This window comes from Ovis aries, chromosome 3 (assembly GCF_016772045.2).
Source record: "Ovis aries strain OAR_USU_Benz2616 breed Rambouillet chromosome 3, ARS-UI_Ramb_v3.0, whole genome shotgun sequence".
Classification (NCBI taxonomy): Eukaryota; Metazoa; Chordata; class Mammalia; order Artiodactyla; family Bovidae; genus Ovis; species Ovis aries.
Window position 1 is genome coordinate 131,222,718 of NC_056056.1, and position 12,412 is coordinate 131,235,129.

Below are 12,412 nucleotides of genomic sequence, written 5' to 3' on the forward strand. Positions count from 1 at the left end.
GGAGCCGACGACAGAAGGTTCCCAAGCACGCGCGGCAGGCGGAGTTGGTTTTGCGCATGCGCGGGTCTGGAGCCGCACCCCCCCCCTCCCCCCGCTTGTGGCCTCCTCCCGTTTTCCAGAGAAGATGAGCTTGATTGTCGTCCCTCCAGAGCTGCGTTTTCAGAGATGCCATTTACAAGACAGGACAAGCGGAAAAGTCACCTATACTAGGGTTTCCCAGGTGAAGTTTTCTCCTTTGGGGACCTCAGTTTCCTCATCTAAAGTGATTGCTTCAGACGACTCCAAAAATCCTTTCTAGAGTCAAGATTCTTTAGAAACAAGTTACCATTAAGGAATTCAGTATTAAGCACAAAATGATTATTGCACATTTGAAAGTAAGTACATTTGATACTACAGGAGGAATAAAAATGTACAAGATTAAGCATCTACTTTCAAGGGCTTAATGATTCAGTTTCAAGTTTTGAAATAATAAAAAACTTTTCTAATTTAAATTAGATGCATATTTAATTTTTTAAATAGTCAATTCAGTTAAATCGCTCAGTCGTGTCCAACTCTGAGACCCCATGAACTGCAGCAGGCCAAGCTTCCCTGTCCATCACCAGCTCCTGGACCTTGCTCAAACTCAGGTCCGTTGAGTCTGTGATGCCATCGAACCATCTCATCCTCTGTCATCCCCTTTGCCTGCCTTCACTCTTTCCCAGCATCAGGGTCTTTTCCAGTGAGTCGGTTCTTCACATCAGGTGGCCAAAGGATTGGAGCTTCAGCTTCAGCATCAGTCCTTGCAATGAATATTCATGACTGATTTCCTTTAGGATTGACTGGTTTGATCTCCTTGCTGTCCAAGGGACTCTTCAGGAGTCTTCTCCAGCACCACAGTTTAAAAGCATCAATTCTTTGGTGCTCAGCTTTCTTTATAGTCCAACTCTCACATCCATACATGACTACTGGAAAAACCATACTGGAAAAACTAGACGGACCTTTGTCGGCAAAGTAATGTCTCTACTTTTTCATATGCTGTCTACGTTTGTCATGGCTTTCCTTCCAAGGAGCAAGCATCTTTTAATTTCATGGCTGCAGTCACCATCTGCAGTGATTTTGGAGCCCAAGAAAACAAAGTCTGTCACTGTTTCCATTGTTTCCCCATCTATTCGCCATGAAGTGATGGGACCAGATGCCATGATCTTCATTTTTTGAATGTTGACTTTTAAGCCAACTTTTTCACTCTCCTCTTTCACTTTCATCCAGAAGCTCTTCAATTCCTCTTCACTTTCTGCCATAAGGGTGGCATTTCTGCCACTTTTAAATAATAAAAGGCATTAAATGAACATGATTTTTTCTAGCACCTAACTTTATGACTTTCAATATGCTTTAAAACATATGCTCCTTGATCTGTCAGTATGAAACAGGCCTCTGATTCCCAGCTATTTGAGATGAGAAACTTGGCACATGGTCACTTTCTTCATCCTTCTCATCTTTTGTGCTTCCAGATGCCAGTTCACCATATCATTTCTTTAAAAAGGCCAAGGCTTATAAGATTTACACTCTAATCCATAACTGCAAGTCTTCATAACTGTCTAAAGAGTTTTAATAATTGAGACACATTATTTCCTGAGAGGACTGAGTAATAAGATTGGACCCAGACATGTAACGTCACACTACTAAATCTTCAACCCCAGAAGAGAAACCTCCAAATGTTAGGATCAAATTTTCTTTTCTTAGACTCAATTGCTCAAAATTATGTCACACAGGAATTTATATTATGCTGAAGTGTGACTTTCATGGGCTTTCCATAGGCTTTTTTTTTGTTTTTAAAAAATTCCATCTGTCTTATTTCACAATATAAAATTTTTTCTAAAAGCATAACCATATTATTACTATCTCACCTGAAAAAGTTAATAACTGCTTAATATAAAATATCTGCTGAGGAAGGTTCAAGTGTCCACAATCATTTAATACTTTTTTTAGTTTGTCCAAATACGTTCTGATTTTCCAACTGATTTTAATATATGATTCCCCCATTTCCCACCCCTTGTTTTTGGTCCTTCTGGTTTATTTGACAAAGAAACTGGTAATTTCTCCTGTAGAGTTTTCCACTGTCTGGATTTTGTTGATTGTGTCCTGTGTTCTTCTCCCTGTATTTCTGCATGTTAGTATTAAATCTAGGCACCTAACAAGATTTGTGTTCATTTTTTTTGTTATCTTTCCATTCAGGAGCATATATGGTGTCTGTTTGTCTCATTTTTTGTGATTTTAGCTGTCACTGCTAAGCATTGTCTGAATAATTTCATTCCTTGATTAGCCACAGATCTCCTATAAAGAGAAAAGTATGTGTGTGTGCTCAGTCGTGTCCAACTCTTTGCAGCCCCACTGACCTTGCTCGCCAGGCTTTTCTGCCCATTCATTTTTCCAGGCAAGAATACTGGAGTGGGGTGCCATTCCCTCCTCCAGGGGATCTTTCTGACCCAGGGAACGAACCTGGGTCTCCTGCATCTCCTGCATTAGCAGGCAGATTCTTTACCACTACCACCACCCTGGGAAGTCCTATAAAGAGAAAACTTCCTCTCAACTATTTGGTTCCTGAAATACTGTTCATATAGGAAAGATGCTTGATTCTCTCCCTTATGGAAGAGTTTTCAAAAGTACAATCTGGTTTCCTAGCATCCTGTGTATGTGTAGGGGGAGAGGCAAAAAAAACCCATGAAATTTACCATCGTTTTAAAGTGTATAACACAGTCATGTTAACTATATATATATATTGTTGTGCAGCAAATCTCTAGAACTTTTGTATCTTGCGAAACTGAAACTCTCAACACACAGAACAACACTCGCCTTTCTCTCTGTACTAGGTTGTGCTGTGCTTTGCTAAGTCGCTTCAGTTTATCTCTTTGCGACCCTATGGACCACAGAACGCCAGCCTCCTCTGTCCGTGGGATTCTCCAGGCAAGCACACTGGAGTGGGTTGCCATGCCCTCCTCCAGATCTTTCCCACCCATGGAACAGCCAGGGACAGATCGAACCTGCATCTCTTACATCTCCTGCATTGGCAGGTAGGTTCTTGACCACTCCTTGATAGCTCAATTGGTAAAGAATCAGCCTGCAATGCAGGAGACCTCAGTTCAATTCCTGGGTCGGGAAGAGCCGCTGGAGAAGGGATAGGCTACCCACTCCAGTATTCTTGGGCTTCCCTGGTGGCTCGGCTGGTAAAGAATCCTCCCTCAATGCAGGAAACCTGGGTTCAATCCCTGGGTTGGGAAGATTCCCTGGAGAAAGGCTACCCACTCCAGTATTTTAGCCTGGAGAATTCCATGGAGTGTATAGTCCATAGGGTCACAGAGTTGGACACAACTGAGTGACTTTCACTTTCTTTACCACTAGCACCACCTGGGAAGCTCCTATTGGAGCTCCTATTAGGTCACCAGAGCCCAATAACCACTATTCTACTAAGAGTATGACTACTTTAGATACCCGCTATAAATGAAATCATGCAGGCCTTGTCTTGGCTCAGACAGTAAAGAATCTGCCTGGGTCAGGAAGATCCCCTGGAGAATGGTATGACAACTCACTCCAGTATTCCTGCCTGGGGAATTCCATGGACACAGGAACCTGGTGGGCTACAGTCCCTGGGGTCGCAGAGTCAGACATGACTTTCACTTTCATCTTACTTAGCATACTATCCTTAAGTTTCATCCACGTTGTAGGATGAAATCCATGTGACAGGATTTCCTTTTGTAAGGCTAATACTCTACTGTATGTACATATCACTTTTTCTCTATCCATTCATCTTTCAGTGGGTGTTTTTGGTTGCTTTCATCTCTTAGCTATCATGCAGTAAACATGGGAGTGTATACATCTCTTCCAGATCTGTTTTCAATTCCCTGAGATATAAGTCTGTGTGTGTGTATTAAAGGGATGTGTTAAAGGCATAAGCTTTCACCATGGATTAAGGTTTCATTTTTTCCTAAAGTGTTGTTTCTGCTTATTTTAAAATCTGTTTGCTCCCCCTTGCTGTTCCAGTTTCTTGCTTTTTTGCGGGGGTTGGGGTGGGAAAGAAAAGTTTATTGCAAGGCCAACCAAACAGAATGGGTGGTTAGTACTCTAAATCCCCAAACTCCCCAGTGGTTCTCAGGGCAAAGTTTTTATAGGTAAAATTTGGGTTGAAGGCTGCAGGGTATGTGACTTTCTTCTGATTGGCTGGTGGTGAGGCAACAGGGCAGTGCAGGAATCTTTTGCTCAGCCTGCAGTTGCTATCTTCCACCTGGGTGAGGGCCTCAGATTTGTAAAATTGCCAGGCCTGCTATGAAACCAGGTAAACCATCTAAACAACTTGGTTCTTCAGTCTCTCCCTTATTTGCACGAAGCAAAATGGAATCGAAAAGGTGGTGGGTGTTCTGATTCAACCAGTAGTACCCTTTTGGACATCTACCATGTGCTGCGGTTGTAGGCACTTCTGAGTCCCCAGCACTGCTGGCTCAGTGACCTCCCTGTTTTTTAAATGTTTTACTGAACCACTGCCATGCCCATTCACTTATGTACAGTCTACAGCTGCTTTTGAACAATAGCAGAGTAGTTGATTCAGACACGGTAAGGTCCTCAAAGTAAAAAACACTGATGCTCTGGCCCTTTACCGAAAAGTGTGCAAAACTCTGATGTAAATTAATAATGTTTTCCCCAGAGAGTTTTGAATCTGCCAGGACAGGGAGGGTTCATGACCTGGGACAACTTTAGCCTGCTTTGAGAACTCATGCCATATTTCTTGCAAGTCCAGCCAACAGATCAAAGGCTTTCAGAGTCATCTATTCCACAATACTGTTAGAAGCAGTAATACACTCTCTTCTTTGATTATGCTGTTCTCAGTTCAAGATGGTATGGATCTTTTTCATTTAACAGGTCAATCATTCAACCTGAGAAACACATGTCCTTCTGTGGAACTTTTCTTGTATCAAATAATTTTCTTGTCTTTTGTTTGCTCTTAAGTCCTTACTATTAAAATGTTAGACGTCCTGTTCTATCTTTTCTCATTTTCTATTTCTCTGTCTCTTGGTTATAGAGTTGACCCTTAAAATCATGGGTTTGAACTGTGTGGGTCTATTTACATGCAGACTTTAAAAATACATACACGCTGCAGTACTACAGGATCTGCAGGTAGTTGGTGCCCCTAACACCCATGTTATCCAAGGGTGAATTGTACTTTTAAGGTTGCTGAAACCTTGGAACCTTTCCTCAACAACTTTATCTTGGAACCCTTCTAATGAATTGTTTTGGCTAATGAATCAGTTTAAATTTCCAGGGGCAGTTTCTTCCTTTAGTTTCCTTTTCAAAGCATCCTATTTTCTTTTAATGAATACACCTACTTTCTTTCAAAATAGTAATTATATTTGAAGGTGGGGTCCTTTTCTGATCACTGCATTGTTATCCGCCCCCACCATCAGATTATAGCTGGTCATCTTATGTATTAGAAATTTTCCTCAAATATCTGATGATCCTGTCTCTATGTTCATATTTAACAGTAGACATTAGAGAGCTGAATGGAAACCCCATGTATACATATATGACTTGGAAATATCGGGATTCACTGAAGAGTGATAAAACGGTAGGCAGTCTTGTTATCAGGGACAACCAAAAGTTGAGTGTCTGGAGATCTTTTTTCCAGACAAATTAGTTTTTCCCAGAGAAAAAAAATCCTGGCATAGAAGCCTATACCCAGTGGTCAGCATTCTGGGAATATGCTTAGGGAGCCCATATTCAACGCAGATTTTCACTTAATCCATATCTTCAAGATTATACCTAATCCAAGCCTTCTGTTATCCCTGGTATCCTATAAATCCTGTGATCTTCTGGTTTAGTGTCTCAAAATTATTAATCTCTGGCTTCTTGCTCGAAAAGGCTGAAGGACAGAAAGTGGTCACTGGGGACTTCCTTGGTGGTCCAGCAGTTAAGATTCCAAGTTTCCAGTGCAGGGGGCATGGGTTTGATCTCCAGCTGGAGAACTAAGATCTCACATGCCGTGCAGCGCAGCCAAAAACAAGACAATAAAAAGAAAAAGAAAGTGGCCACCTGACTTCAATAAACGAAGAGAAAGGTAGTTCAATGATTCTGTAGGCAGATATGCAATCAATCCTCTTTTTAATGCTCCAAGTATCATCTCTGAAAATGAGCACCTGGTTCCTCCAGGTACTAAACAGCATTCCTGAACACTGCAACGTATACTGGCTTCTTTCTCAACGTGCCACCTTTTGCAGGCATTCAGATGACCATTTCCTTGGATTTGGCTCTTTCTCTACCTGCATTTTCTTTCCCTAAAATTTATTCAACTCTCTTATCCTTTGATTTCTTCTCTCATGTTTCATCTATCATTGTGTGTTTACACTTAACTGAGATTTCAGGGGAGAAAGAAAATAAATGGTCGGTGTGTAATATTTAGTTGCAAGTCTTCAAACTGAAATGTAAATCATCCTAAAATACTGGGATATGGAAATGTTTTCCATGCTTTTTCCTTCCTGAAAGTACTTTCATAAATCTTACTAGAGATTTCTTAACAATGGAACAAACAAATAAAAGGATGACCAAACAATGAACAAACAGGACTCTGAAATCAAATATATTAGCAGAAAACAAATTTGTAATGCAAGCCACATTTTAATGTAGTTTTTAAAAAACACTTCCAAATACAACTGTAAATGTAATCAGGAAAAATACTTCAAACATGTATCTTAATTAGTACATTACTTAAAAGAATTTCTTGAATCCTTGGCTTTCTTCATTGGGTTTATAAAGGTATAAACCTACTTTTTCCATTTGAGTATTCTGTACTAAATGTAGTTTACCCAGCTGTAATTATAGAAAAAAAAAAAAAGCCCCATTGACAAAAATCACCTTTTAAATAGGGAAAAAAAGTTTCCCTTAAGTTGGTAAAGACTGTAAATTGATACTTTAAAACTTCTGATTACTATAAAGCAGCAATTAGTAAAATCCATACTCTTCCCCCAAATTCTGCTTCTCTTCTACTGCAAAATCTTTGTAAAAAATGTTCGAGTGCAATAAAATATCCGTATTTTTAAAAAATCAAATAGAGATAACAAAGTAATTTCTCATGAAGTTATAGCAAAGAAATACTTAACAGTATCATGTTCTGCTAAGGAAAACATTATTGTGGAAGACATTCAAGGAATCTACAATGTTTCCATTGTGGTAGAACAAGGCAGTGCTTCAGGCTGATGCTCATACTATTGCTAAAACAGCCCTTTCCCCTTTAGAGTGAAAAATCAGTGCACATTCCTCCATATATGAAACAACTTAAGTCTCAAAAAATTACCAATTGCTTTAAAATAACTGTCTAACTCACCTTGAAAACACGGACTGGCTATGATAAATCCACTTTCACAAAGGAGGTATTTGCAGTGACCTAAAAGAAACTGGCTAAATCCCATGGAGGGTCAGGAAACTAAATGCAGGTCAGAAAAGAGGGAGAGATGACAGATGCTTTCTGTGGAATAAACAGCAACAATTTAAATATCTATTGTGAAATACTGAAAGTTGTGGCGCTCGATCAGTTTCTATTACTTTTACAACACAGTAAACCAAAAACATTAAAACATGAACCCTATCTTATTCTCAAAAACAATTTTCTGCTACATACATAAATAAAAAGTGCTTATAACTAATAATACACAACACTAAAAATATCAGCTCTTAAGATCACAAATAACCTATGTCTCATTGCCAGCAATGAGGGTGATAAATGCTAATGGTGCCATGATATTTACAAAAAACAAAAAATATTTATATTCAATTATTATCTCCTATAGTCCCAGTGTTTTCATTATACCACTGAGCATAAAATAATCTTCTTTAGACAGATAATTAAAACAGATTATATTTTAGAAGCGTAAAATGCAAGAAGACCCTTCTTAGCGATTAAGTGTTTGTACTAGTTCATAATGAAAGTAAACATGAATAGAACACAATTCTGGGGGAAAAAAAGAGAGACTTATTTATTTGTTTTATAAAATAAAAGGAGAAATCTTAGTCAAGAGGTGGCAGCTCTAGGTGTCATCTTAACCAAGAATTAATTGATAGTATTTTTTATTCACTTAAATAAGACAGGAAAGGAAATTCTACTTCCTGCTACCTGCTCAGTCACTTCAAACATTCTTCTTAACGAAGTAAAATCAAAATATCTTGGTTTTTGGTTTCTCTTTTAAAGTAAAAATTTCCAGATGCCCTGGAATCAGTGAGTTTGATTTGGTGTCCTCTTGTGTTCTGGGAAAGAACAATCACTTTAAACTGAGATCTCAGCCTTCAAATGCTGTGACCAATTATTTGTGAGTTATAATCTGCAGGTTCCATTTTTAAAATATGTGGGATGACACTGTCAATTCGAACATTGCCGATGAGACCTTTGAAAAACAGTTCTTCGGTGATGGTAGCGTTCATCAATCTCAAAGCTGGCAATCGAAGTAGTAGTCTAGACAACCTCAAAAGAAAAAAGGAAGGCGAACAAGGTTGTAAATCAAAGAGTAACTCAGTGCAAAGATATTAGTAATTTCTGCATGAATACTAATGCCATAAACAAAGATCATCAACAGTTTTCAACACTTAAAACCTTTAGTATTCTCAAGCCTTAAACTATATGACAGTCACCTGGATATATATGATGTCTGACAGACTTCTTTGGAAAGCTTTGCTTTTAACTGCTATGCTGTGCTACCTCTAGTTGGTTGTATGAACCACGGAACAAAGTTTTAAATCATGGATCAAGTTCTAAGTTTAATGGCTTAGGAACTCGTTCAAGGTTATAACAGCAATGTTTTGTGTTATCAGGATACATGAGGCTCAATGATAAGTTTTTTTGGTTTTGCTTTGCAAAATGTATTGGGAATAGTAAAACAGGCAATGAAGTGAAGTGAAGTGAAGTGGAAAGTCGCTCAGTCATGCCTGACTCTTTGCAACCCCATGGACTGTAGTCCCTGTAATTCTCCAGGCCAGAATAACTGGAGTGGGTAGCTGTTGCCCTCTCCAGGGAATCTTCCCAACCCAAGAATCGAACCCAGGTCTCCCATATTGCAGGCAGACTCTTTACCAGCTGAGCCACTAGGGAAGCCCAAAATAGGCAATTAATGGGGAGCACAGATTACAGAATCAAAACCATTAGGTTCAAATCCTGATTCAACTACTTCCTAGCTATGTGAATGGGTGGAAGCCACTACTCGCCCTGTCTCTTTCACAATGTTGTGACAATCAACAAAATGATCCCTGCCAGGTTCTGTGCTAGTGAGGTAGGACAATGTCTCGTGTGAAAGTACATTATAAGTTGAAAACTGCTATCCAAAGGTAATTAATTACACTATCTACGAATATAAGAAACTAAGAAAGAGTTCCAGAGGTCAAAGAACCTGGAACCTAACGGCACAGAGGTCAGCAAGAAGGTGTAGAGTCAAAACGAGGAAAATTCTAAATACTGTATTTATTTGTATGTGTGTGCTGGTTGCTCAGTTGTGTCTGACTCTTTGCGACCCCATGGACTGTAGCCTGTCAGGCTCCTCTGTCCATGGAATTCTCCAGACAAGAATACTAAAATGGGTTGCCATGCCCTTCTCCAGGGTATTTTCTTGACCCAGGGATCAAACCCTGGTCTCCAGCATTGCAGGCAGACTCTACCATTTCAGCCATCAGGGAAGCCCATTAGTTTATATAAGGTATAAAACTATTGAACCTTTAAAAAACTGAAAAAAAAAAAGGTCATAACAAAACCAACACCCAAAGAACCACCTTTTCAAATAGTTTGTGGCATTATCTATCCTTCCTCTACGCTAAGCCTTACGCTCTTGAGAACAAGTGAAACCAGCAGACCCAGAATTAAGTAATCTTTCTGTATTCATGTACTATACTGCTCAAATATCTCATTTCCTGTTTGTTCCCACCAGCTGAGCTGTATTCACAGAACTGGTAGGAAGTAGGGTAGGAAAACTGGTTAGATGTTAGATAAACTACAGCTGATTTTCATGATGGAACTGGCTTATAACCCTATTATCTAATATATGTAAAAAGTTATTATATGTAACATATTCTTTTACTAGTTTGAAGTATGTTAATAATATTAGTAAACAAATTTATATAGCCCTTACTATGTAACAGGCACTGCTCTACCAAGCTCTTTGAATATATTAACTGATTTAATCCTTACACTAACTATAAAATGTGGATACTATTATCTCCATTTTATAGTAAAGAAATTGAAATAGAAGTTAAAATAACTTCTATTAACTTCTATAAGGTCATACAGCCAGTAAGTGGCAGGGTTAGGCATTAAACCCAGGTGCTCTTGCTCTGACAGCCAAATGCTTAATCACTCAAAAACTGAGTTCATTTTATTAAAGGACACTGGTAAGAAACACCTTGCTATAAATGCCATAAGCCAAATTTCAAAATTAATTATAAACTAAGCCAAAGGTATTTTTTTTATTCATGTACTTTTCATCTACTTTTCTAATTCAATCCATTATTTCATCTGAAGCAAGTTAAGAGCTTGGGTGTGAGAGTCAAACTACCTGGCTCTGCTGTTTATTGTGTGACTTTGAGCAGGTTACTTAACCTTTCTATGCTGAAGCCTCATATAAAACAGTACATATAAAGTACTTGCAACAATGCATTACCTACTTGAAAGGCCAAAGCTGACTAAATTTAATTACACTTGGAATGGAGAATAAGGAAACAGATACACAAAAATTTTTAAGATGAATTTAACTTCTAGATACCTGTAGGTGTCATCTGGATATGTTTTGGTTATATAATCTTGGAATTCAACATAAGCCTTTTCCTGAAATTTCTCAATCTGTTCCATGTTTTCTAGGCCTGGATGATCTGAAACATTAAAGAATATACTGTTACCTTAGTTCTGAATACTCATTTACTAAGATACCGACTGGAGATGGAAGAGGTGATAAAAACCAGTTCAGAAGGAAGCCCGATCATATGTGTGGCTCTTTCATTCCACAAATACTATTTTAATAACCCACCCACTAAATACCAGGCACTGTACTTAAACCCTTAAAACTATTTCATCTGAGATATGTATTCTAACATCTAATAAAATCAAACCATTGGCTCAAATAAAATAAGACAGCTTTTCTATTTCAAAAGTGGTAGAAAGGATTTTCGGAGAAGGCAATGGCACCCCACTCCAGTTACTCTTGCCTGGAAAAGCCCATGGACGGAGGAGCCTGGTAGGCTGCAGTCCATGAGGTTGCTAAGAGTCAGACACGACCGAGCGACTTCACTTTCACTTTTCACTTTCATGCATTGGAGAAGGAAATAGCAACCCAGTCCAGTATTCTTGCCTGGAGAATCCCAGGGACGGGGGAGCCTGGTGGGCTGCCATCTATGGGATCGCACAGAGTCGGACACGACTGAAGTGACTTAGCAGCAGCAGAAAGGATTTTGATCATTTTGCTTTCAATAGAAACAAAAAAATGAAATGACTTAGCTTAGTTAAAAGTATTTTTAACCAATGAAGTATTTTTAGAATAAAAGTGAAGGTGAAACTCGTTCAGCCATGTCCGACTCTTTGTGACCCCAGGCTCCTCTATCCATGGAATTCTCCAGGCCAGAATACTGGAGTGGGTAGCCTTCCCCTTCTCCAGGATCGAACCCAGGTCTCCCACACTGCAGGCGGAAGCACTCCCACTCTTTACCAGCTGAGCCACAAGGGAAGCCCAAGAACACAGGAGTGGGTAGCCTATCCCTTCTCCAGCGGATCTTCCCAACCCACGAATCCAACTGGGGTCTCCTGCATTGCAGGCTGATTCTTTACCAACTGAGCTATGAGGGAAGCCCCCATTGTCAAAATATATTCTTTAAAATTTTTTTTCATTAAAATAATAATACATACTTTAACTTAAGTATAATTGACATACAACACTGTATCTGTTTAAGGTACACAACAAAATGAAGTGACATTCATATGCACTGTGAAATGCACCACAGTAAGTCTAGTTACCATCTGCTACCATTCAAAGCTATAAAACTTCTTTCTTATGAGAACTCTCAAGGTTTATTTTCTAGGAACTTCCATGTTTACAATACAATAGTGACTACTGTCACCATGTTATAAATTGTATCACTGTGACCTGATTATAACTGCAAGTTTGTACCTCATGATTCTCCTTCACCCATTTCACCCACCCCCTCATACATGCTATATTCTATATTTTTTTAATAAGAAAATCTTCCTTTCATCATTGTTAGGATAAAAAGATACTTATGAAATTATAAACTCTAAACATCATCTCTATCAGAAAAATAATATAGCAATATGAAATAACCTAAATAAATATTTCACTGAAATGGAAATGTTAAAAGAATTTCATGAAACTTATGCCTAAAATGTGAAAGTGGTATCCTGACTAAGGAGAAT

General features: G+C 38.8%; 1 protein-coding gene across 5 annotated transcripts in view; it reads right to left on the minus strand.

The window, feature by feature from the left end:
* Positions 1-6,616: 6,616 nt before the first annotated feature.
* NR2C1 (nuclear receptor subfamily 2 group C member 1) overlaps positions 6,617-12,412 on the minus strand; it is a 40,473-nt gene continuing 34,677 nt past the window's right edge. For 3 of the 5 annotated variants that reach the window (XM_060412513.1, XM_027967206.2, XM_042246617.1), the window contains 2 exons: positions 10,755-10,860; positions 6,617-8,473 (listed from right to left, as the gene is read on the minus strand). In XM_060412513.1, the coding sequence (XP_060268496.1) occupies positions 8,299-8,473; positions 10,755-10,860 (281 nt within the window). In that variant the 3' untranslated portion in view covers positions 6,617-8,298. The remainder of the gene's footprint in view (positions 8,474-10,754; positions 10,861-12,412) is intronic. The other 2 variants (XM_060412515.1, XM_060412514.1) reach the window with 1 other exon arrangement.